A 27,237-nucleotide genomic window follows, 5' to 3' on the forward strand; every position below is an offset into this window, starting at 1 on the left:
GGGGGGTGCGACCGGCGGCGAGGCTAGGGTGGCCGACAGTGGGGGCGGCCGGCGACGGGGCTCCAAGGCCGGAGCGCGCGGGACGAAGGGGCCACGGCGGCCGACGGCGGTAGCGACGGGCGGCGCTAGCGCGGTGGAGACCGGTGGAGACGAGCGTGTAGAGTCTCGGAGGAAAATAGAACGAACCGTTTTTTCTATGTAACCAGTGGCATTGGTGGGTAATTATCCACCAACTCCACAAGGAGGTTCAAAGAGTAGTTTCTGGAGTAGCAAAAAGGTGCTCCAAAACTCCACCTCGGAAGCATGCTAAAGCTGGAGCTTGCAATTGAAAAAAAAACGACATGCTCTGAGTATTCAATATTTTCACGGGTCCCACAGTTCGGTGCCACGCTGGAGCAGATTTTGCAAAACTAGTTTAGGTGACGTTACTTTGTGCTAGCACTACCCCATATACTTAAACGCTGGGCTGCTCTTAAAAGCTGGATCAATGGAGGAGTTATCTCTTCTATTAGCACATGATGACGTGGAGAAGACACATAGGACTATAAGGTAGCACCTGACTCTAACTATTGGAGGAGGCCGGACTAAAACAAATAAAAATTAACGTATTCCATTAGCAGGGTGATCAGATCAGGGATAAATGATTAAGCTAAACATTATCTAAAAGTTTAATTGGAGATTGGTTAATTTTTAACCCATCTTTAGCCGATTTATTTGGATCTTCATTCATAAGCTAATTTTTAGCCGAGCATGTATCCAATTAGGTCCATTTATTGGTGTCCTGTTTTTCTCTTGCCCTCGGGCGGACACAAGTCGGTGAAGCGCCACTCCCACGTGTCCCCACCTGTCATGCTCCTCACTTCTTTCGGCAGCCTGTGTGTTTCTCTCCTCGCCGTCCTGTCTTCTCCCAAGTCCCTTGCCCCTCCCCGCATCCAACCAAAAAAAAAAAAAAAAACCCTCCCTGCCCCTTCCGTCTCTTCCCCCCTTTCTCCGCCTCCACCTCTGTCTCCTCGGGAGACGCGAAGCGGCGGCCCCCGTGAATGCCGATGGCCGCGGTCTCGCGGGAGGAGGTCCCCTGCGGCGAGGCGGGGGTTAGTAGTAACGCGGAGAAGGAGGAGAGGGAGAGGGCCGATGCCGAGTTGAGGCACTTGCCGGACCGGGAGCTGCAGGAGAAGAAGCAGCGCTTGCAGGGTATGGTCACCAGCGGCATACGCCTCCCTGACGGCGGCAGGAAACTGGAGGCCACGATCGATGCCATAGACCGGGAGCAAGACCGCCGCCAGGCCCGCGGCGGCATGGCACGAGCGACGGTGAGTCGCTTTTCCTCATTCGTAGTCCTTAGTCTTCGTGTGCGGGGAGTGGGTTTAGAGGTTCTATTGTTCCTTTGCGCTGAGTTGATGTAAAAGACTCTGTGCGAGAGGGATTTGGGGGGAGGTGGGGAGTTCTTCGCGTCAAGCTCCTGTTCGATGAAATGCCTGCAAGCTCTGTGCAGTCAATGCATAAGTGACGCAAATTTGCTATGCAATCTTGGGCCGTGCGCAGATGTGGTCACTGAAAAAAGAATCTGAGATCAAAATTGTAACTTTGTTAGAGCGCATGATCAATTTGTCGTACTGTCTGGTTACGGCTAGCATATATAGGGGTAATCAAGCATTCGAGTTCAGCAGAGCTATGTAAAAAGCTAACAGGATGTCTTCTGCAATATAGTGACGTGGATTTATGGAAATTAGAATCTCCTGACCTGTGGAATCTGGAATGAAGTAAACATTACCAATGGATTTGCGCATCTGGTAAGCCTCATTTTGGCATTCTTTCTTGTAGGGTGGAGACGGATGTGAAAGGATAGTCCGATCAAGGTGTGCCGAATCATCTGGTACGATATACATGGTTTTAGCAGTGTTTGTACTTGGGAGTTTTGACAGACCATGGTGTATAAACTCATTGTCCATATCATCGTTCATGCTCTGAAATAGGCAAAATGCAAGACATATTCTGTCACGTCTGCTTTTACTATGTTTAGTGTCCTTTTATCAATGTTTGATGAATGATGATTATCCACTTCAAGTTTTTTTTCCATATTCTACAGTTAGTTCTGTTGCTTACTGTGCCAGTGTTGGATGTTTATGACTTTATATGGTTTCTATTAGTTTTGGACTGTATAATTGCTTCTCATTATTCTATTTTTGTAACTATCACTTTGCACTGTTTGAATGTAACTACTTTATGACTGCCTTTTCCATGTGCTGTTCTTTCCACAAGATAGGGGTTCCCTGTTCTTAACCCTTTAACTAAAACATGAGCTGCACTTTCAACCAAACTCACATGAAAATGCAATGCAAGTTTGGATAGTTCATCTAGAATAACAAAACTGGCATGGATCACTATCATATTGCACTGGAGTTAGCTCTTGAAGAGTAAATACACATCTTTTAGTTTATTGGTTAATCTTTCTCTTCAACATTTGATATAATCTGAATGACCTCAACATTGTAAATTTTTTCCTGTAGCTGATCAGTTTATTAAATACAGAAATAGTTAAAATAGCTTGGAATATCTGTGCTTACTGTTCAGGTGAACTCAAACCTGTCAAAATTGGAAACTGACACTTTTGACTTACTGTTATGGCCATGTTACTAGATACAATGAAGGCAAGTCATCGCCACCGTATGGATCAAGTAGGGAGAAAGCATGGCTCTGGTGCGTGGCTTTATATCTTCTTCAAATCAAATTTATCTTTTTCACCACCCAAAAATCCATCCCACTTTGGAGGATAGGTGAAAAAAGTGCATTGAGGAAAATTTAACATTTGTCTCAGCATTACAATTTATCTTCTTTATATATTTGTTTACCATGGTTCATTTCTCTGCTGTTCCGATTTGTATTCCCTATCCTCTTTGTAGGTTTTCCCAGTGACCCCAATAGAGTATCAAAGGCTGATTTCCAGTATTCATTTGGGATGGATGAAAAGGTGAATATTTTATTCCTCGATACTTAAACATCTTTTTGTCTGCAAATATTTATGTTCTGTACATTAGGTAGACGTCGACATATCTAGTTTGGAAATAACAACTAGGAGCCGGAATAAGCCTAACACTTCCATAGAGAATGAGGGAAAATTGTGCAAAGAGGAACATTCTTGTAAACCATCTTCACTGCCAACAAATTCATTTCATGAAGAGATGGATGTGGACACCTCATCCAATGTGGAGAAGATATCTCCTGATGATGCATCTAATAACAATGGCCACAATGGGATGTGTGAAGCTGCTCCCACACCCTCTCGTAAAAGGTCTGTATTTATATGCTCTTATGTAAATTTATAAGATGCATTTTTTTGGTTTTGGAATTGCATTCTATAAGTATCACTGCATAGTCAGAAAGGAAACTGCATAGTTGCTCTGTCGCTCATGCTGTTGAGACATGTCACCTGATTGCTTAAAGATAGTTGCTCGTCCAGCGATTTTATTGTTTTCCTGAAATTAATCCATCCACCATCTGATTCATCTTTGAAATATTGTTGCATTCAGTTTGGATAGTTCCTAGACCATAATCATTTTTCTACGTTTCCTGTATTTCAATGTGAATATTACTGGATTCAGATGGAAAATGAGGTATCTCTAGTCTAAAGACTCCAATATGTAACAAATATATGAATTCGACATTATACATGCCAGTGTGGGACAGTTGAGCTTGCCTTGCCTAGGTTGATAGCAACACATGATCAAATGCGCTTATCCATCGTGTGGTGTAAAAGACTGTATATATGGGAGCCATGGTGATAGCATGTCTTTTTATGCAGTTGTAACTGTATTGATTAAGGGAAATGTTACAGTAAAATTATTTCTATATGGTCACATCTCCTGCATGCCTTACAAGTGTAAAATTGCTGCTGTAATATATTTTTCATCCTGTGGCTTTTGTTGTTGCATTGAGTAATGTAACTGGCTTTTATTAGGAAAGGAGCTGATCCAGCTAACTTTTCAATGCGATTGAGATCAAGAAAGGTTAGTATGGACTTTCGACATTTCTTGCCATCATGATTCTGTACATTAGTTCTTTCTGTCCAGAAGGCTGCTATATTTATTTTGAATTTATGTCAAACATTTTAGTTCATGTAATGTAGTATAATTAGCAGATCCTCAAACATTTCAGTTTTTGGAAGTGGATTGGGCAATTGGTTGTGTTTGTCTCCCGTGCTATAGATAATGTGGAAATGGTTACTAGATTTTGAATGGTGTTTAATGAAATACTGGTCTGTAGATGTTCATGTCACCTTTCCGCTCATGGTCCTGGAACCTTTAACTTTAGGGACCTGAGTGCTATATAATCAAAGCTATCATGCATGTTTCTTCTGTGTTGATGGTGTTTAATTTGATAGCCATGGGACAATAAGAAATGCTGATGTACCTTTACACTAAAAATAATAAACATTCCCGTGAGAGCAGCTTTAGTATTACCGACTTCGATACCATAGGTGTTGACTGTACATTGTTGGCCCAAATTCATCTTTTCCATTAACCACACACACAAAGGGACAGTTTGGGGTACATATAAGCCAATTATGGGTAGGTGGCTTAGAAGCTAAGCAAAGCATCTAAAGAGATAAGGTGCACACAGGCACATAGATTGATAGATAGCACACCCAACACACACATGACTTAGTCTATCAATCTCCCCCTAAGTCTTGCGTGTCTTGAGCGGCAGCTGGACCATCCCAATCCTAGAGCAAAGTTCCTGGAACTTTATAATTCCAAGGGACTTGGTGAGGTGATCGGCGAGTTGATCCTTGGTGTTGATGTAGTTCGCCCTGACACTCCCTCCAAGCAACCTCGGATGAAGTGGTACTTCACTCTGATGTGCTTGCTTCGCTCGTGGAAGACGGGATTCTTCACCAGAGCCAAAGCGGACTTGCTGTCCACCCTGAGCTCCACTGCTTTAGCGTCCTTGCTAAGGAGATCACCGAGCAGTTGAGCAAGCTAGAGAGCCTGAGTCGAAGCGGAAGAAGCAACCATGTACTCGGCCTCACAGCTGGACAGGGCCACCACCTGCTGCTTGACCGACTACCAGCTGATGAGGCACTTGCCAAGGAAGAAGAGCATCCCACTCGTGCTCTTGCTGGTGTTGATGTTGCTGGCGTGGTCGCTGTCACTATAGCCGATGAAGTGTGCCGCTTCGGGACACCTCGGGTAGTGGTGGCTGTAGTCGAGAGTTCCCGCTACGTAGCAGAGGATCCTCTTGACGACCTGCTGGTGCTCCATCGTCGGTCGCTGCATGAACCAACTGACGTAGCCGACGGAGAACGCCAAGTCCGACCGCGTGTGGGCGAGGTAGCGAAGGCTCCCCACAAGGCGCCGGTACTGTGTCGCATCCACCTCCTCAGCCGTGCTGTCGCGGCTCAGCTTTAGCCTCTCCATCGGAGTTAGAGCCGGGTTGCAGTTGGTGAGCCCACCCAGCTCAACGACGCGCTTGGCGTAGGCGGTCTGTCGGAGTGTGATGCCGGAGTCGTCCTGGTGCACCTCAATCCCTAGGTATGAAAGAGGCCCCAAGTCGCTCATCTGGAAGGCGGCCTTCATCTCCTTGAATGCTTCCACCTCCTCGTCCTTGATGCCCGTGATCACCAAATCGTCGACGTAGAAGCTCACCAACAGGGCAATGCCTCTGTTGCCCCGCCGGTACACGGCCGCCTTGTGCGGGCTGTGCTCGACGCCCATAGTCTTCAGGGTGGGGTCCAGCTTGGCATTCCAAGCTCGCAGTGCCTGCCGCAAGCCGTAGAGGGCCTTGTGCAGGCGAAACACCTTGTCTTCCTTGCCGGGGATGACGAATCCCGGTGGCTGGTGGACGTAGACCTCCTCCTTCAAGTCGCCGTTGAGGAACGCTGACTTGATGTCCATGTGGTGGACGCGCCAATCCTCCTGGGTTGCCAGCGTGAGGAGATGCATGGACTCCATCCGTGCAACAGGAGCGAAGGCATCGTCGAAATCAACCCCCTCCTGCTGCACGAACCTGCATGCCACCAAGCGAGCCTTGTGCTTGACAATAGCACCAGCTTTATCCTTCTTCAGCTTGTACACCCACTTAAGGGTGATCGCGCGGTGATCGGGAGGAAGATCAGCTAGCTCCCAAGTCCAGTTCTTCTCAACAGCTTAAATCTCCAGCTTGATCGCGGCGTGCCATGCCGCGTGTCCCTCAGCCTCAGCGAAGGAGCGAGGCTCGCTGTCGTCATACGTGAGGTGCAGCTCCGCCTCCAAGTCGTGAGGCACTAGTCCCGGCACCGGCTGGTCGCCCAGAATGTCCTCCATGTTGGGATACCTCAGAGGCTCACCGTCGTGGTACGTGTCGACGCAGTCCTCATCGTGAGAGAGCGGAGTGGCAAACTCCACCGGGCTGTGCTCATCGTGAGCCGGTGCTGGTGCAGGCGTGCCCAGAGAAGTAGCTGCCGGCGTAGGAGTGGCGTGGCCGGCTGCGTTGGTGGCGGTGGAGAGCTCGTTGCAGCTGGAGTAGTACTCGCCGGAGTTGGTGGAGACCCGGGGACTAGGGTCGGCACGCTCGGCGAAGAAGAGCTACCCACTCCCCCAACTCCCTTGAAGTGGACGTAGTCGACGGTGAAGTCGTCGTACGTCGGAGTCGAGTTGTCATCCATCATCTTGCCCCATGCCTAACCTCGCCCTTCGCCGAACACAATGTCGCGCGTTGTGCGCACACGCTGTGTCTTCAGGTCGAGGATGTGGTAGGCCTTCACCCCCTCAGCGTAACTGATGAACACCACTGGGGTGCTCTTGTCATCGAGCTTGCCGATGTGGCTCAGCTCCTTGACATACACGAGACAGCCGAAGACGTAGAGGTGGGCGACCGCCGGCTTGCACCCATCCCAAGCCTTGTATGGTGTCATACCGTCGAGGATCTTGGTGGGCAAACGGTTGAGAATGTGGATGGCCGTCAGCACCGCCTCTCCCCAGAAGATGGCCAGCATCCTCCTTTGCTTGAGGAGGGCCCAGACCATGGCCACCACCGTCTGGTTGCGCCACTCGACGACGCTGTTCTGCTGCGAGGTGTACGGCGTGGAGTAGTGGCGCTGGATCCCCTCGTCGGCGCAATACGACGCGAACTCAGCCGCCGTGAACTCGCTGCTGTTGTCGGTGCATAGCACACGTAGCTTGCAGCCGCACTCATTCTTCGTAGCAGCTTGAACGTTCTTGATGGCATCCGCAACAGCTCCCTTGGTGTCAAGGAGGACCACCCACATGTACCGAGAGACGTGGTCGACAAGTAGTAGATAGTAGCACCGCCCTCCAGGTGTAGCCGGCGTCACCGGCCCGCAGAGGTCGCCGTGCATGAGCTCAAGCTGCTCCTTGGCTCAGAAGCTCACTTGGCAAGAGAAAGGGCGTCGCTTCTGCTTCGTCACGATGCAGGTGTCGCAGAGCTGCTCCACGTGGTCGACGCATGGCATGCCCCGCACCATCTCCTTGGTGCTAAGCCGTTCCAGGGCCTCGAAGTGGAGGTGCCCAAAGCGCTCATGCCACCGCCAAGCCTCGTTGTCGCGCGAGCAGCAAGGCAGAGGAGCTGCGCCACCTCCGTGTAGAGGACGTAGAGGCGGTTGCTCCCTCTCCACCTTGGCGAGTAGGCGCTGTCGTCGATCCTAGATCCGAAGCACTCCGCCGTCGATCTCCACGCGCTAGCCACTCTCATCTAGCTAATGATCGAGTTTCTCAGTGCGGGGATGTAGAAGACTCCGGTAAGGAGTCGGTGCTTGCCAGTCTTGGCGACGAGAATGGCGGAGCTGTTGCCCTTGATGTCCACGACTGAAGAGTCGCCGAACTTGACGGAGCCGTGTACGTCGACGTTTAGGTCGGAGAAATACTCCCTGCGCCCAGTGATGTTGTGCGTGGCACCACTGTCGAGGAACCAGCCGTTGATGTTGTCGTCGTTAGTACCGTCGTTGAGGAAGACGTGTGTGCGCGGCTCGTCGAGGTGGAGGAGAGCTGTCGCGGTCGATGCCGTTGGAAGTAGCTCGATGCTCCCGTGAGCCAGGAACAGAGCCGGCTCCTCCGCACCCTGCGCGATGTGGGCCTGGCCGCGCCTTGGCTGGCAACACTCCCTAGCCCAGTGGCCAGTCCTACCACATTTGTGGCACATGTCGTCTCGTGCTGGCTTGCGCTCGCCGCCGCCGCCGTACTGGGCGCCTCTGCGCGCTCTGCCCTCGGTGCCTCCTCGCGCCTTGGGCGCCTTGCGCAGCTTGCCGCGCTTGCGGTCGCCTGTCGAGGAAGAAGGCTCCCCTTTCTTCCGCTCCCTCTGGAGGGCGAGCCACTGCTTCTCAGTGAGGTGGAGCTTGCCACTGATGGTGACGGGCCTGCCAGACATCAGCTCCTCGCGGTTTTTGACCGCCTTGAATTGCCCTGTCCGACCCTCGGGGGTGCGGAGTTAGAGTCAGAGTCATGCTCGGCGTCCGCACCTCGATGCGGGTCCTAGACCTACCGATCCACGTCTGTGTTCCGCTGCCTTGCCGCATCTTGTAGTTCGGGACGGCCGCCCTGCGCCTTGGCACCGGCGGTCGCCGCCTTGCACCGCGCGCCTCAGCTCCTCCGCGTCGCGTCACGCCATCTTGCGCGTCGCCTCCGCCTCCTCGCGCAGCCGGTCCGCCTCCAGATGCCGCTGGGTAGCGGCCACCGCTGCCGCCTGTGCCTCCTCGTCGGCGAGGCGGGCTGCCTTGGCTGCGCGCGCCGCCGCCTCCATGGCCGCTGCGCGTGCTGCCCAAACCGTAGCCACCTCCCGCAACTCGGCGTCGCGCAACGCCGCCGCGCGCTGCCGGTCCTCTCCCCTCGTGGCCTTCGCCCACCGTCACTCCTCGCACGCCGCAGCCGCACGCCGTGCCCAGCGCCGCTCTGCTGCTGCCTCCTCCTCGGCCGCCATGCGCCACTCCTCCCAACGCGCGGCATGCTGCGCCGCCACCTCCTCACATCGCTCCTCCTCGGCCGCCGCCCTGTGGCGCCGCGCACTGCTTGTGGCTGAGCGGTGGGAGGAGGTACGGGAGGAGGCCCTGGAGCTGCCCGGGAGCGCCGGCACCATGCCGGCCGACGGTGGGCCGACAGCCACCAGAGCCGTGGCGTCTGCGAGGCCCGCGCCACCCGTGCCCTGCGTGCCGGTGCCGACCGCTCCTGCCGGCCTCCTAGAGCCCACCATGCGCCGTCCGCTGGGGAAGAAGCCAGCCGCCTGTGGAGAGCCGCCGCCGCCACTCCTCGCTGTCCGCATGCGAGCCGCTGGGATCCTGCCACTGCTCGCAAGTCAATGCCACGTAGCCGCTCGATCCGCCTGTGGGGAGAGCCACCGGCGCCCGATCCGCGTGCTAGGGAGGGAGGTGAGCACCCTCCGCCATCGAATTTGGGCCGGGGAGCTCATGCGCCGCCGCCCACTGGGGTGGGCCCACGGCTAGGGTTTCGGGATGAGGGAGAGAGGGAGAGAGAGGAGAGAGGAGAAAAAGAGAGGTGGTTGGTGGGGAAAGAATTAGGCTGTAGATACCAATTGTTGGCCCAAATTGATCTTTTCCATTAACCACATACAAAGGGGTAGTTTGGGGTACATATAGGCCAACCATGGGTAGGTGGCTTAGAAGCTAAGCAAAGCATCTAAAGAGCATCTAAAGAGATAAGGTATTTAGGTGCACACATGCACATAGATAGATAGATAGCACACCCAACACACACATGACTTAGTCTATCATACATTTGATTTTACCCTTATGTCAATGAAATTTCAAGTTTGTATACATGGCTACGTGCTGGTCAATATGTTAAATCTTTCATATGTATAGTAGTGAAGTGCATACATAAAAATCTTGGATTCATCCTTTGTTGTGAGAACAAAACAATTTGTTTAGGGAGATATAAATCGTTTATTTCTACTAGACCAGTGTTTACGTTTTCTTCAAAGGACCAGTGGTAGCCATCTAAGCACTTATGTAGTCATTTGCTTCCGCATTTATGCGGTCATCTCAAAGAAAGAGGCATCCCAGCTGCAAGTGGAAAGTGGAGAAGGGTAGAGAGGGATACCACTCTGTAGTGCCATGTCAACCTGTGAATCTGCTGTCATTTACAGCTGGCAAAGATGCTGTTCGGATGCTAATGTCATGTCAATGGAGTACTAGGGCTGCATGCCAAACCCTCTTGGAGAGGACACTTCTACAAGCAATTTTAATAATCTAGATATTGGGTTATTCCTCATATGAGCACAAAATCAGCATTATAAATTCTTAACATGTCAATATTTCGAGATAATATACCATGTCATGTGTTGTGGACATCCAGCCACTGTTACTGTTAGATGACCTTTTTTTCTTGTGCTCATTATTATTTTTTATATTACTCTTTACACAAAGTGTGATTTGATTTTTTATTGTGAATTTGTGATTCAGGAAGAGGTGGTTGTCCTGGATGGAGATGCACCCCATCCAGATTCTGTTGAAGAAACATCCAATAACTGGTAAATGTTTAGATGCAACTAGTCATTTTGCTCTTTTCAGAATTCTCATAATTATGAATGTATACATCATACATCACCTGCTGCGATCTATGTTTTGCAAATGCATACTTACGTGACTGGTTGATGTCTTGATGTATGCAATTGTGCTTACAATTTTCACAAGTATCTTCTGTATATTATCCAATAACTGGTGCTCCCTCCGTCCCAAATTACTATTCGTTTTGGCTTTTCTAAGTGCATAACATTTGCTACGTATCTAGACATACCGTATATTCTAGATGCATAGTAAAAGCTAAGCCAAAACAAATAGTAATTTGGGACGGAGGGAGTAAATATCTAGATGTGACTAGTCATTTTTCTCATGTCAGAATTATCATAATTGTGGATGCATACATCATACATTACCGTCCATGAACTATGTGTCGCAAATGTATACATCATACATCACTGTGTGTACGGTTTCAACGAGTATCTTCTGTAAGTTAATTACTTCTATTGACTAATGCTGCTGCCATTTTTTAGGGATGCAAAGAAGCTATACTATCCTTCAAGGTTGGCAGTTAAACTTATAGATACTTTAATCTTCTTTTGATACATAGTTCATCGCTATTTTATTTATGCCTTATCCACAGGGAACACCCTAATTCTGTTGAGATATCTTCTGGCGACATCAGATGTCTCCAGCCTGAATCATTGCTGTCCTCACCTATAATGAACTTCTACATTATGTAAGCACTGTTCTCCTTTGCCTCCATAAAGTTTTTGCTCTTATATGTTTAACAAGTAATAATGGGGGTAACAAACTCAGTCACTCATATTGAGCTTGAAAGGTGTATTTCATGAGTCGATACATGTAATACTGAATTTTTCTTTTCCACCTTTGGCATATGCAGCAACATGAACCTATCCTAAATAGTGGTTTTGTTTTTGATAACATTGAAATACAGGGACTTTTAGAACTTAATATACAACATTTTTGTGATGATTTGTACACTATATTTTCTCTGCTAGCGTACAATGTCAACCCAGGCATTTACTAGTGAAGCCTCTGAATGATCAGCTAATGTTTTTAAGTGAGTTGTGCCATAGAATATAGCAATGGCCTAGTTGATTTCAGAAATGGTATCTAGCTCAAGTCATCAGCTCATTCTACAAGTTTAATATTGATAAGAGAAGATGGTAATATGGTGTACATAACTGAAAGATGTTGAATACATGTTGACTTTAGTATGGTTCTAGACATGATTATCAAGCTTCATGATTCATGCAATGTTTACCACTATCCGAAGCCACATGATATATTGACAGGCAGAACTGAATATAGTTTTGATTTCTTTTCCTTCATGGATTTTATAACAGAAGACCAACATCGCTTGGGAGTTTTAATAGAGAACAGAGATGTAGCTCTGTTCAATTATTAAAATTTTATATATATATTCTTACATTGAATACCGCAAACTTTGAGGCAAACTTAATTGTTCATGAGCTAGCCATGCCAAGCATTCATACTTATACATCTTGCTTTATGTGACTTCTTTGACCTTTGTCTAATGTAAGGGGAAAAAAGATCTAATGTAACTTTTTCCCCTTGAGTTAGTGTAACAATTTTGGTGTGCTTTATTTACTTAATGTGGTAGTAATTGAAGATTTTCAGATATGATATCTAGCTGTAGTTACTTGGTGTTTTTGACACTCTGGGGAATTTACATGTTCATTGAAACGACCTGAATTCCCATTTCTGAGAATTCAAGTCTAGGAAGCAGCTATCACGTGCAATCCCTGTCTCAGATAGTAGAAATCCATACAAAAGTGAATGCAGCGGAAAGAATCAAAGATGATACATATATTGTACAACATTTTGGGGCACATGCCGAGGACTGCATCAAACATAAGAAAAAGACCTACGAAGCGTAGCGCATCAAGTGAGTGGATCTCCATATCCAACAGGCAACTTGAGCGAAGGTCAACACCCTAGTCTTCTCATCCATCTTCAAGTCGTAGTCGGCTGAACCTGAGAAGCGGGTAGGCCATGTCAACTCTTAATAGCAACAAGCTAAGGAAACGGGGCAATAATACTAGATAAACCCATATATGGCTGTAGAGGTTTATGCAGTAGTAGCAGCAGCAATCAAGAATGCATCAAAGCAATACCATCTCCGAGGTGAACACCTCACATCAAGGAAGTCGTCACAAATCACCAGATCCTTTACCCAAGAATCCAGCACCCAAACACACTAGGTGACGTGAGAGCTCCCTCCCCTCACATCTCAACGGCAAACGCCAACCTGTCTCAAAAGGGGGAGGTAGAAGAATAATATATGTCTAGTTAGAAATAGCGGTAGTCAACAGCACTGTCCATACCAGTGGACACAGACTATAGCTAATAGGTTATACACTCTGCAGAGGTTGTACATGTACCCATCTGGATGGAGCTTGAACGGTAGCGATCCGTCCAAACCCCACCTAACAGCTGAAGTCCTAGTAGGTGGCTAGCACTCTCCTGTTTCCTCGAGTCTGGAAGTGTCTCCAACTATAGGGCACACCGTCGCCAGTCGTAGACCTCGAAGGTGTGAAACCGCAGTCTTGTCGGAGCAGGTCAACGCCTCGAACTCCTTACACTAATCACACCGATCCGCCTACAGGCTGAGCACTATCTACCACTAGTCTCAGATTGAACCCCGCCCATAATGTAAGTGAGCGGTATGTATGTATATAGCTACTGTGACTAGTTGTAAACTGACTCGATCCTTATGGGCCGAGAGCGAGCACTCAACTCCACAAAGTATGTGCCGCAGCACCCACAACGTACAAGGCGCCTCCTGCTCCTAAGTCTCAAACAAGGTACCCGCCACAGGCATATGGGATGGAGAGAGTCCAGAATCTCTCTCCTAGCTAGGCACTCCTCGATACCAACCACGGCTCGCTCCCGCCAAAACATGTCAAGGAATCACACTCACCCAAAACACATGCGAGAGTGTACAAGGAATCCCATCACCAAGTCCATGGCATAAACATGCCCATCCATAACTCAAAAGCAACGTATATGGATATAAGTAAGGTGGACTAGCTAGGGGTCTGTAGCTAGTCCACAAGTAGGTAACAAGGAAAACATGATAAACAATTACCAAGGCATGGCTAACAAATTGGCTATGCATTAAATCATCATCCAAGCATCATAAATAAAGCGCTAGCAACTAAGCATGCATAGGATCTATATGATTGGGAGTGACATGACACCTTGTATTTGTCTGTCGAAATCCTCATTGATGAAGTCGGGGTTGAAGGGTCTTCTTGGTTGTCGCAGCTCGGGTCTTCAAACAGGTCTACAAATATACACGAGATGCGACGCAAAAATAAATAACGGGCAATACATCTAAAGCAAAAACACTAAGAATAGTAAGATAGAAGATACAAATAACTCCAAACTAGATACAAACAACACAAGTTTGAATTTAGAAAATTAATGAAACTGGTTTCATAATTTTCTGAGCTAGTATGAATTAGTTATATGAATTATTAAAATAAGTAAAGCAGATTAATCAATTTAAGTAAATTCATAAATTAAGGTGGGGACAAGTCTGAGCTCCTGGTTGTGTCACGGGTCTCGCGGCTGGGATCTTCTATGGGTACGCGCGCAAGAGAGTCGCGGTGTGGTAGGCTTACGAGTGGTTGGACGCATGCGCTCGCAAGGTGTTTGGGCAAATGTTCCAAAAGGAAGCGGCAGCATGATAGAACAATAGGGGATGGCAAGGCGGTAGCTCAATGGATGGTGACAACAAGGTGAGGCGGTGTCAAGCTCTGCAAGGCAACGACGAGGTCAAGGCGTGCGACGATGGCTCAAGGATTGGCTTTCCAACTTCGTCCATATGGCGGACGGTGGCGGCTTCAAGGTAGTGCAGCAGAGCTAAAGGGTTGGTCTTTCGACCTTGCTCCAGCTGCGGAGCACGCGGGGCTCATGGTAAGGCCATGGCCGCAGTAAGGGAGGCAGTAGCGTGGCAAGCGGCATGGCGAAGGGCAGTAGAGCGACAAGGAGTTGTTGCACGCAAGGTGTTTGGTGGTATGCCGCAAAGGCAATGGCAGCATGGGCATGCACGGCAGCAGCAAGGTGGCGGAGGGTGTGCATGGGTAGCAGAGCGATAGAGCAGAGCATGGGTGGGCGGCAGCGGCACCTGCAAAAAAACGGAGGCACAGCTCAAAGGCCGGCACACAAACGACGGCGGGCTGCAGCTATGCGATGATGGCGCTCTCCTCGGCACGAAGGCTGAACATAGCAGAAAGGTGGGGGCTTGGCTCACCTAGGTGCTCGTTGGGGTCGTTCAAGCATTTCATCGAGCACGTTGTAGACGAGGTGGACGGCAGCTGTGTCGCGGAAGAAGAGAGGCAAAGGCAGCTTGGCTGTGATGCAGCATCTTGGTTGGCACATGTCGTCGAGCATGTTATGTGCGTGTGCGTGATTGTGGAAAAAGAAGGCCGCAGCTTGGTATAGACAAAGCAGGGCGGCAGTGTCGGCGTCATTGCGGTGGTGTCGGCTTGCAGCTGCTTTCATCCGTGGTAGGCGCTGGTGGCGGCGTAGATGGGGTGGAGCAACGGACGGTGGCGAGGCGGTGCAGCATCCTTGGCTCGGCTGCGACGGTAGTAGACGGCAACGGTGGCGACAGCTTCAGCTCTTCCAGCTCGAGGTAGGCGTCAATGTCGCGGCACTGGTCCGGCTCCTCCAAGCTCCGCCTCTCTCTCCACCTGGTTCAGCTCGGCGACGGCGTGGACGGAGCAAGCGTCCAGCTTTGGCTCGCGGACGGCGGCGACGGCGCAGCTGCGGCTTGGGCTCCTCCTGGTGCTTGGCGTTGGCCTTGGCGGCGGGCATCTCCTCTCTCCTTCCTCCCAGGGACAGCAGCGACGGCGGCTTGGAAGAAGGGGCAAGGGAGCGGCACAAGGGAAGGTGGAGGTGGCTGCACAAAGCGGGGAGGCAGCCGTGGATTTTATAGCCAAAAGGCTAGGGTTTGTGGGTGAGGTCACGCGGGATATGGATGGCAGCGATCCTCAGCATCCGTGCGCCTAGACGCGTGGCTCGCATCCGCATAGGCAAGTGGTGGCGTGGGGTGCACGCGGCCTGGCAAGGGGGCAGCTGAGGCGCGGTGGAAAAAGCAAAGGAGCGACGGTGTCCGTGCAAGGAGGAAGAAAAAGGAACAGGGTGAGAGAGGCTACTGGATGGGGCCTGCTCATCAGCGATTGAGAGAGATAGTGGAGTGCGGGCAGTGCTAGACTGGGTCGGCAGCTAGCTCTTGGGCCTGCGCAAGAAGAAAAGAAAGGAAGAGATGGCCTGCTGCAGATCGAGAGGAGAGATGGGCCAGGCAGCTAGCTGGGTTTTGTTCAGTTCGAGCTATCAGGCAGGTTGAGTTGGGATGCTAATCAAAGGTTAGGTCCAAAGCAAGCTAGATGGGTTTAAGATTGGCTTCCAAGAACAGCTGCTGGATCCAAGAGAGAGAGAGAGAGAGATTAGAAGATCATAAACGTGCCAAGCCAAGCTAATTGGCTAGTGTTAGCTCGGGTGCAAAGTTAGCCAAAAAAGTTGTGTTCTTTTAGTTAAAGTTAGCATTAGTTTGTATTTTGAATTAGATCCAAAATACAAAGTCACCTTTGAGATCCAAATAAAATCAAATGAAATCCAAATCACTCGTGCAAGCATGCTTTAAATTTAAATGTACAAATTTAATTACTAGCTTTTGAAATTTAGAGAAAAGAAATGAGGGTTGACCTTAAGTTTGACCATGTGTTTATATGATCCACACATTCAAACAAAAAGTTCTAAATTTTTGCAAAAACTAGCACAATAGGGGGGTTTGGCAGCACTCCACTCCAGAAAAAATAGCTTCACTTCACCAACTCCACAAAATTGCTTGCCAAACACGTCCAGCTCCACAAACTCCAGCTTCAGAAAAAACGTGGAGCTAGGGGTCAGGTTCACGTTTTTCCTGGAGTACCTTAGGGGGTGCTCCTAAAACATCAGTTTCAGACTTCCTAGTGGAGTTGGGGGTTATTTACCCACCTTTGCCACTCGTTACACAACATACCGGTTCGTTTCTAATTTTCTTTTCCGCTCTTGCTGTCTCCGTTTCCTCCCTCTGGCCGTCGCCCGCCGGCACCGCGCGACCCTTGTCAGTCAGCACAGCCCTCCCCACACTGCCCTCGCCCAACGGAGCCGCGCTAGTGCGCTACCCACGCCGCCGTCGCCCTCCGGTGCCACACCTCCCTTGGCTGCGACCACGCCGCCCCTGCTCACCGAACCTCGCCGCCTCTACCTGCATCGGTCGCGCGGCCCCTGCTCGTCAGACCTTGCCACCCCCGCCCACTGAGGCCGCGGGGCTGCACCCTCTTATCCTTTCCACGTCGCCGGCCTCATATCTTCCTCCTCATTCTCCCTCTATCTTCTTCCTCCGGCCGGGCCAATCCAAAAGCAGAGCCGAGTCGAGCACCTTTGATCCGCCGCCCAAATTCGCCCCTCTCCCTCCACCAAAATCAAATCGCCACCAACCGGAGCTCCCTCACCTCTCCAGCTCCACCCTCAGCCACTCCTCGCCGCCGGTTATGGCTCCTGCGGTCGCGGGTTGAAGCTTCCCTGTCCGCCGAGTTCTGCGAGCTGCCGTCGACCACCCTCACGTTGACGGCCTAGCTCCGGCCACCTCTCCTCGAGCCGACTGTCTTGGTGAGCCGCACGACGCACAGATGCTCATCTCCCCCTCGTCTTCACTTTTATGGTAACTTTCCGTGGCGGTTTATCGCGGGGCCGCCCCCATCGCGTTGCCGCTTGCCGCCGGCCATGCTCCGGCCAGCGTCCGTGCGCAACAAGCACATGGGTAGATGCACCTCGTGTCGCTGATCACCTTGGGCGTGTCATCGTCGCCGGCCAGCTCACCGTCGGTGAGATATCGCCGGTCAAAGCCGGTGAACTCCGGCTTTGACTCGGTCTTGACCGGCCTGGATCTGTTGACCCTTGGCCCATGCGTCAGCAACCGTAGAGGAGGGTGGCTGGGTAAGGCTGAGTAGGAAAAGTTTGGGTAGGGTGTTGGTTTTTTAGGAAAAGAAGAGAGAAGAGACTAACACGTGGACCCATCCACAAAGGGTAAAATAGACTATTCACAACAAGTCTCCATGTTTGTGGAGCTGCGGCACTGCAATCATCCAAACACGTACAACAACTCTAGTATTTTTGTGGAGTTGGTGGAGTGGAGCTGAGGTGGAGTGGAGCTATAAAATTTTTAGTGGAATGCTGCCAAACACCCCTTAATATCACTCAATTTTGAAGGATATTACATTCATGCTTTGATTTGCTTGAAGTTTGCAAGTTACCTTTTCTTGACCTGTTTCATGACAATCATAACTAGACTTCCTTGTAGGCATCTGCAGGGGCCAATGTTATCGATTATTAGACCAAGAGGCGATTATCACATTTTCAACACATACTTCTTTAGAAAACTTGAAGCCATGACATCAAAGGTAACTTTTTTTTTATGAAACTCTTAATGCTTTACTTGCTTGTCAAAATTCAGAAATCTATGTTGTGACTCTTATGTTTGATAGTATACGAGACGAATGCCTAAATAGGCAAGATGCTTCTCTAAGACGAGGTGGTTTATGTTACATTAGCTGGGTCATGGGCTGGATGGGCCTGTAGTTACTTATCGGTGGCCTATGCTCATTGACCTGGACTGTTGGGGTCACTCATTCTGAACTACCCCCTTTGACCCATGTTTTCAGGCACCTACCTGTGTCCCTGGACCCCGTGACCTGGTCCACCCAGATTTCTGGTGACATGGCCAAAACCTTGCCCAGTTCTGGTGCTGCGCACCATCTTGTTGGCACCACCTGGCCGTCCCACCGCCGATCAGCCTTCCTGACGCCGCACTCCAGGCCTGCGGCTGCATTCCATGGCACTATGAGTTTCATCAGTCAAATAGGGAACGATAGATATTTTGTTGAGAATTCGTGGCAGTCTGAACCAAAAAGTGTCACTTTTTCTGGAATGGAATAACCAGAGTTTTTGTTGGCCAATTGCAGAAAATTATTGGTTGTATGTTGCCTAAATAGATTATATTTAATTTCCAATCAAGCATACTTCCTCTGATCCCAAATATATGTCCATTTAGGTTTGTTCTTAGTCAAACTTTTTTTTAATCTTTGACTATGACTATCTAAATTTTCATATGGATTGACAACTTAAGATTGGGATTACTAGATTCATTATAGATAAGATGGGGACAGTGAAGTGTGAAATCTGCTGTAGGGCGAGCGCAAGCTGGGGAACTCTAGTCAGTCTTTTCTCTGTTTTGTTATGCTTTAAACTGATGTTGTGCGGCAATGAAGAGGCACCAGCCACTGGAGGGTGCTGGTGATTCTCTCGTTGTTGGCTGGAGGGGGGAGGTACACTCCCTCCCGAAAATGCTCAAACTGAATGTTTGCTTAATAAAATGGGGCAGGGCATGTCTGCCTGTCCGTCTATAAAAGATTCATTATGGATAATACTTTCATAATATAACTCTTTTCACTTAACATAATATAATTCTATAGACATTGCTAGTCAAAGTTTCATATTGGTGACAGCGTCAATGCCCCAATGGACTTATGTTTCCAATCAGAGGGAATAGCAGTTAAGTTCAACTTACCACCAACACCCAGGGGTTTAGCTAGTTCCAAGAATGCATGTCACTTTTTGGGGAGGGGGTGCACATAAAACTGTGGTTTAGGAAATACTGGGAATGTTCCAGGCACAGTAGGTAAACTATTCCTGTGATGTACTGGGAACAATTCATTTTTATTTGTCTCAAGAAAATTAAAATTTGATGCATGTATCAACATATCTTATATATGTGTTAATTTTGGTTGACTTCTTTTGTCACTTAATTGCAGGAGGACAAGACCACTTATTTTTTGAAGTTGAGAAGATGGTGGAAGGGTATAGATATATTTGAAAAGGCATATGTATTGTTGCCTGTGCATGCAGAGTAAGTAATTTTTTTTTCTCTTGCTGAGGGGCATAATATATGTTTTGCGTGATATAGTTGAAATCAGCGTTTCTTCCAGTAGGTGTTCCAATTATAATTTTAGACAAAACCAGACTGGCAATTTTACCAGGGGAAAAAAAACTGGAGGCATTTGGTCTGGTCCGGGTTGCCACATCAACTAATCTTGCATGTGAAATGCCCTTAAGCAGTTGAACCGGCTGGTTTTCCTGTAAATCCAAGATTAATCATAAAATTGTCAATAAGAACAAGTACTTGTGTTTTAACTAAGCAGCACGGCACATTCAAATGAGCTTTTTTTCTTACTCCACAGAGCCATAGAGTTGTTCCCAAATCCTAATTGTTGCCAATAATGAGCGGTTCCAGAAGATTCCCTCCTATGCCTACTTGGTCATGTTTTCGTGACAGACCAACCAGGCTCAGGCTAAGTGATGACAGATTTATGTAGGAATGAACAAAAGCTGATCAAACCTAATTAATTGGTGTAGCTCTCCAGCCTCATCTATTTGAGAAAAAAAATGGTGTAGCTCATCTTTGAATTTCGTCATACTTATATAACCTAATAAACTGAATTATAGTAGTCATATTATTTGTCTACATTTTGAGATTTTGTAGATATCATTGTATTCATAATGTAGTTAAGAAACAAAAGTATTTTCATTTTGCATGCTTTTTGTTGACTGGTTGATTATGCAGATAACTCAGTACTCCCTATGATTCCAAATATCTACTCATGTAGTTCTTCTCACAATTGACCAAATACTCCATCTATTTCCCTATGTTTTTCCATGGCCTTGGGAGAAAGCTTTCCACAATTTTTGTCCATTGAGGATATCGAGTTTTTGCAATATTTCCACTCATGACCAGGGGTGTAGGTATTGTAATATCAAATGCTCTGATAGAATAGAAATAGTTGTATCATAACATTTGATAGGGGCATGAATGGTCTCATCAGTGATTTCCTACCTATATGATACTACCTCCGTCCCAAATTACTATTCGTTTTTGCTTTTCTAGATACATAGCTTTTGATATGCACCTAGATTTATACTATGTCTAGATACATTGCAAAAATTATGTATCTAGAAAAGCCAAAACGAATAATGATTTAGGACGGAGGGAGTAGTAATGTAATACTTATAATATTTTGGTTAAAAAGCTTAACTTTTACTCCTATGGTTCCAATTTGTCAGAACACATTGGAGTCTCGTCATTATATGCATGCCAGCAAAAGAAGATCAAACAGGTCCCATCATACTTCATTTGGATTCTCTGAAGTTTCATAGTAGCAGATTAATTTTCAATGTTATTAGCAGGTAACAACCTTGAAAGCTTTGTCCAGTTGTATTTTACTAGTATTTGTAGAAACACAAAAATGTGATGATTTTGGTGTTATCTTTGAATTAATAATTTCCAGAATATAGGCACTATTATTTGTTTATGCTATGAACTTCACTTGTAAAGGTGTGATGTTCATGATTTTTTTTTTATTTTCATTCTATTTGCCACTTACGTATGTATTTGCAGATTCCTTAAGGAAGAATGGAACTACCTGAATGAGAATGTTTCATCAGCAGAATGTCCCTTACAAGAAACGGTGTGGAAGAACTTTCCTCGTAAAATTGAAAAGAAAGCAATTGAGGTAATCCCTTGTTCCCTTTGAAATGTTTTTCCCCCCTCAAGGAATACTGAGGGGAGGTCCCTTGAAATAGGATTACTGTGGTACATTTGCTAGATGTTAATCTCTAGCTGATAAAATGTGTGTATTCTTAGCAGTTTGCAATGATTTGTGCATCTCCAGGTTGTTACTAACATGGGGATGGCTATCTATAGAATGTATGGATGTATCTCAACCATTTCCTCCCCATGTGTTCTCCGCCACCTACCCTTTCCAAGTCCACTTTAGCTTTGGTACTGGTAGTGGGTGGTCGAGAACTCATATGTATTGTGACCACTGTTCGCCTAAACGGCCGTTTAGTACATTTAAACAGCGTTTAAATGCTAAACAGAGGCCTCCCGTGTTGTTTAGGCTCTAAACAGTGAATTAAACGGTTGGACCGTTTAAACCCGTTTAAACCGTTAAAAACCGTCTAAACATAATCGAGTCTAAACTGTCTAAACAGAATCGAGTTAAACGTGATTAGATGAGCTAAATGACCATTTAATTCATAATTTAGTCAATAAGAGGATTACAACTACCACAATCAACACTAAACTAATTAGCATCGTAAATATATGAAGTGTTGTGGGATTTAGATTTCTTCCAAAAAGATTATTTGGTAGAATACTTATATTTTACATTTGTAAATATGTAGACTTTCTAGCATATTTGACTTTTATATACATAAATATGTATATTTTAGTGTTATTATACAAAACCCTTTAGGTCGTTTAATCCTGTTTAAACACCGTTTAAACGGCCTAAACCCTAAACAAAGGGTGACTGACTGTTTACCATTTAGCGTTTAGTATAACATTGATTGTGACATACGCAAAATATAGAAATGGGTGGATGTAAAATGTACAAAACACAAGCACGTGTAGAGTAGGTGGAGTCTAGGTGCGTCTGAACATTTCTCTTGAGAAAAAATGCATTAGATCCACTTCCCATGCTCACGGATTTATATTTTCATGTTCTTAGTTTTGACCCTTCAATTTGGGTATTGGCCGATGGCCGTGGATGTATCATTATTCATTTCACAATATGTCTTTTTCTGTAAATGAGAGGGTAGCTCATACAGTATTTCCTGTCTCTACATCTGGTGGCATCGAAGAGGTTGATAGTCATAATAACTAATACACCATTTAATCAGCATATATGGTAACACAAACTAGCTATGGTTTCTACTTAGTACAGTGTTTACAAATGATGGGGCTGAACAAAGCAAAGCAATTACCATCCATATTGCTGGAACCTGTGAAATTATATTCTTACTGCCTTGAGAATTTCATAGAAGCAACACAGTGGTGAATTCTTTTGTGTAAAGCTGGTTCAGGATGAACAAGTGAAACTATACCACAGTTGATCCACACAAGTAAGCAATTGGGTAAATGTCTAAACATGTCATGTGTAAAATTGCACCAAGTTACAAAGTACAGTTTGGTATTAACTGCTATGGCCATTGCATTATCCGTTGTCAAAATTAATATTAGAATATCATTCTGAATGGATATCATCACGGTTTCTTTGTACACATTCAGACTCTCTGGATTTCCTATGATGTTGTCTGAACCCTTACACCCTTGTCTTTTGTTGTCAGGTGCCGCAGCAGGAAAATGATTACGATTGTGGCCTGTTTGTGCTGTACTATATGCAGCGGTTTATTCAGGAGGCGCCTGAAAGGCTTCAGAAGAAAGATCTTTCTATGGTAAGTGACGACTTTATTACTGTCTCTCCTTTTGTTTGCAGAATGCTATCTGGCCTGCCCTTGGATGTGTGACTCACTTCTTTCTTCACTCCTTTCTGTAGTTTGGCAAGCGGTGGTTTCGACCTGAAGAGCCATCTCAGCTTAGAGGTGAAATTCGCCGTTTACTCCAGAAGTGCAGGGAAGCCGAGCCTAAGACCTATGCAACTGAGCTGTGTGTGGAGGCTGAACCCAATGATGTGACCCAGCCAATGTCGTCGGAGCACCTGCAAGAGACAGTTGATGCTGCTGCTGCAAAAGACCATGCTTTGATTGAAGTTGAAGAAACTTGTGGGAGTGACTGATCTTCCAGAAACTTGTGGGAGTGACTGATCTTCCAGAACAGGCTAACCAACTGCTGACTCTGGATTTTTCTGTGGAGGGGATAGATCGTGCCTGTGAACATTGCAGTCGCTAGGTCGTGGGCTTATGTGCTACGTTAGGAGGAAACTTGAGGGTGCTTGTACATAATCCTCTACTCTTAGTGTTCGGAAAATGCCGTGTATTGTGTATAGCTCATTAGCGAAACTGGAAGCCCAGTTGCCCACTGCCTCGTGGACTGGGGTTCAGGTTCTCCCGTTTTGCAGAGATTGCCGATGGACTCCCGTTTCGGAATTTCTGACTTTTGAAGACTGAATGCTCCAAGCACGCCTAGTTAGCAATAATATGGGCATAATAATAAGTACACTCGTATGCCCAAAGAAAAGGGGGGCCTGTGAGGCCATTAAGTTACTGTGCACAAGTGAAAAAAATTACCGTCTGTTGCTTCACGGTAACTCGGCACGTGGCCGTGGTGCGTCCGACTCACGCGCTGGGAAAACAGAGCCCCGTGCGCTTGCTCCACGCGTGGCCTAGGGACTCGTCCTTGCCACGCTAACAATTTGTCGGCACCTCGCCTCTTCCGCTTCGCCATCACAGGCCTCCGTGATAGGGATGGCAACGGGGCTATCCCGTCGGGTTAGCAGAACGTTCTGCCCCCAGGACTAATTTGGGAGAACAAATCCCCTTCGGGATCCCTGCAATTTCCCCGGGCAGGAGTATCTTCATGAAATCTAGGCACGGATTAAATTTCCCCACCGTTTGGAGGCTCACGTCATAGGGAGATGACCTAACCCACGCATTTTTCTTGGGTATCTCTTCCCCACCTCGGGGGTCTGAACGTGCTTCCCCGTCCACCCTTCGCGAAGCGATGCAAGCATCGCGCCACCGCCACCACACCGCCACTCCATCCAGGTGCCTCCTCTCCACTTCCCATCCAAGCGCCGCCGCTCCCCCTCCCCGTCCAGGTGTACCTCTCCACTTCACGTTCAAGCGCCACCCCTCCATGTCCCCGTCCAGCGCGCCCCCTCTCCGACACTAGCGACATGTCCCTCGGACATCTCTATCTGCATCGACGTCTCCACCTCGGCCGCCAGTCTGCCACCTCATCTTCCTGCTCCCCTTCTCGTATTGCCTAGGGTTTATAATCCTCTTTCCTTAATTCCTAGTTCTTGTAGATCTTGATGGCTTCAAGACTGTCAGATCCAAGATACACTCCTTGTTCGTCTCTTCATGGGACATTGTATGCCTAGTAAGCATCCCATTCTATTGGTTGCCAAGGATAAATTGCTTGTTACAATTTATACTATGCTTTATGTAAAAATGGATTGTTAAGAAGGGAAAAAAATGCAACAATATTATTATCGTAAAGAATGATATTATGCACCTGTTTGATGATGATCATTATAATAGTCGGCACATGGATGCAGCTGGTACTAACTGCTAACCTCGCCTTATTGCATATATGTGTGGTGCCACCCATGATTGCCATGCCTGGTCGTCCATACTAGTATCATCAGAATCATCATGTGGTTTCTAACCGAAAACAAAGGCTTATTTAATCATTTCAATTTGTTTGATTGTTCATGTACTATCTCTTTGAAAACAACAACTGAATGAATGATTGTTGGTTTCATGACTGCTGGTAGCTTGTAGCTGTGCTGATTTTGCTTATACATTCAGATATGATATGCGATACCTGAAAGAAAGGAACAAGTTATTGACTGCATTCGGTTGTTTTCCTTGCTTTATTTTTTGGATTTTAGCATGGCCGAAATCTTTGCGAGAGATTAACTTTACGAAAGTGTGGACAGGTAGAACTGATTTGTAGTATTTTCATGCACTCAACTAAATTGGAGTGCCATCCATATGCCAACGAACAGGGACACCTGCAAATAGTCCCTCATGTCTATATGATCAGAGCACACCTCATCTCTAACCAGTACAAAAAAAGGTCAATTAAATCTTAGAAGGCCAGGAGATTTGGTGAAAAAAATTAGTTCAGTTATATTATGCTTGCTGGAATGCTTATTGCTAGTCCACTTATTATTTTTCTGATTAGAGATGATTCACTCGGTTACACTTTAACTAGAATTGTTTGGTGTAAATATGTTTGCAGCTATATATTTGATTATTGGAAAAGAAAATTGTGCGTGCTTGAATTCCCTAGACCTCCTGGTGTCTGTACTGCTAATGCTATAGGTTGTCTGCAGAACTGGTGTTTCATTTTTGCCTAATATTACATTGCGCACAGTTGTCATGAGCTTTGATTACTGATCTAATTGCAGACGTCTTAGGGATCACACCAGCCAGCAAGGAGCTTCTTGAGGGATTGACTGACCTGTCAAGGACATCGCTTATCTAATCAGGTATTGTTAAGTTTAATTTGCTTTCCATGCTCTTTTTCTTGTTAAGTTTAAACTGTTTGGAGTGGAGTTGTAATTAACTTCCGTTCTGGAGATTTATCAGTTCTTGCATCATAATCTTGTAGACATCAAGTATGATGGTTGTTAATTGTCCTCCTGATCTTGCTGCTATATGAAGGCAATGAACTAATCTTGAATAAATCAATTTTACTTGTGAGTGTTATTGTTGCTATTATATTATGTGATCAACACTGATCTTAATTTTCTTTTTATTGTTTGTTTGCCAGAATTAGTGAGTTTTGAGGAGAACCAGAAAATGATTGGGGAAGGTCCTAGAGTAGTTTTGTGGCTAATTAGATCCTTAAATCACTGAGAACACATGTCCCTTTTTGTCTCTTGAATCAGCTAGATGCAATACGTTGTTCCACCATTTGTATCGTCCGAAGCATGGTATTATTTTCACGTCGATGTTGTCTCAATTTCTAAAAACACATCATGTATGTCTTCACGAATGAACTACAAAATGCATGGTGGTTGCTACAGGACAAAAGTGATGCCGTTAACTTGGGATTACTTTGTATGCCATGTATTCTTGGTTGGTAGTTTTTTTTAAAAAAAAAGTGGTACGGTGGCACAAGTAGTTGGATAGGGTCATCATGGTTCCTACTGTTCCCTCGCTGTGCGCCCTGCGTCCAAACTAAGGGGGTGTTTGGATCCTTGAGCTAAAGTCTAGTTCATGTCACATCGAATTTTTGGAGGCTAATTAGGAGGACTAAACATGAGTTAATTATAAAACTAATTACACGGATGGAGGCTAATTCGCGAGACGAATTTATTAAGCCTAATTAATTCATGATTAGCACATGTTTACTGTAGCATCACATTGTCAAATCACGGACTAATTAGTCTTAATAGATTCGTCTCGCAAATTGACCTCCATCTGTGCAATTGGTTTTATAATTAGTCTATGTTTAATACTCCTAATTAGTATCTAAATATTCGATATCACAGAACTTTAATCCGGACTAAAGAACCAAAAACCCCCTAAACATCTCAAGAATTAGAGGGTGTTTGGGGGAGGGAGGGCTTTAGCCCCCCGACTTTTTTTATTTTAGCCCTTTTCGTGAAATTTTTTCACAAATATACCCCTGGAGGAACTAATTCAAAAAATGGACCCATAGCTTGCAAAGCTAACACGTCTTGGCGCTAGCTTCCATGACACCAAGGTCCAGCCGTCGCGGCTGATGGGGCATCTGACGTGGCGGAGGCTTGGCGCCAGGCAGGTTGGCGCCAAGCTTCCAACATAAGGGTTGCGCCCCTTCTTCCTGCCCGAGCCTTCTTCCTCCACTTTCTCTTCCCTCTCGAGTTTTTTCTCTCCCCACTTCGCCCTATACTACGAATCGGCATATTTGACCTAAGAAACTTTGATTTGGTCCGTGGATCTTGAAGAGCAAGGTATCCTCTCTCCCTCGTAGCTTTTTTTCACATCGATTCGCTATATATTAGTTGGATTTTTGAACTTAGAGTTTCATGCAACCGTAGGATGCCGAGGCGTGGAAAAGCTAGGAAACCAAGGTAACCTTAGCGCACGTAGTTATGTTATATGTTCATTGTTATGGATTAAATGGGAAACCCTAATTGTAGGTTTATTGTTAAGTGCTT

The 27,237-nt window shown here is 46.7% G+C and overlaps 1 protein-coding gene across 2 annotated transcripts; it reads left to right on the forward strand.

Annotated features, from left to right (window-relative positions):
- Positions 1-917: 917 nt before the first annotated feature.
- Positions 918-23,622, forward strand: LOC101767189 (ubiquitin-like-specific protease 1D). Of its 2 annotated transcripts, none has more exons than XM_004965325.3 (15): positions 918-1,310; positions 1,822-1,873; positions 2,638-2,697; positions 2,901-2,968; positions 3,036-3,289; positions 3,956-4,004; positions 10,406-10,473; positions 10,996-11,025; positions 11,106-11,201; positions 17,865-17,964; positions 19,375-19,469; positions 20,681-20,803; positions 21,015-21,129; positions 22,748-22,855; positions 22,957-23,622. In XM_004965325.3, the coding sequence occupies exons 1-15, from the start codon at positions 1,041-1,043 to the stop codon at positions 23,194-23,196; spliced, it is 1,728 nt and encodes a 575-aa protein (XP_004965382.1). In that variant the 5' UTR covers positions 918-1,040; the 3' UTR covers positions 23,197-23,622. The 2 variants fall into 2 exon arrangements, with proteins under 2 accessions (XP_004965382.1, XP_022681671.1); XM_022825936.1 differs by having other exon boundaries at positions 1,176-1,310; positions 1,708-1,873.
- Positions 23,623-27,237: the final 3,615 nt, after the last annotated feature.

Source organism: Setaria italica, chromosome IV, assembly GCF_000263155.2.
Source record: "Setaria italica strain Yugu1 chromosome IV, Setaria_italica_v2.0, whole genome shotgun sequence".
Lineage (NCBI taxonomy): Eukaryota > Viridiplantae > Streptophyta > Magnoliopsida > Poales > Poaceae > Setaria > Setaria italica.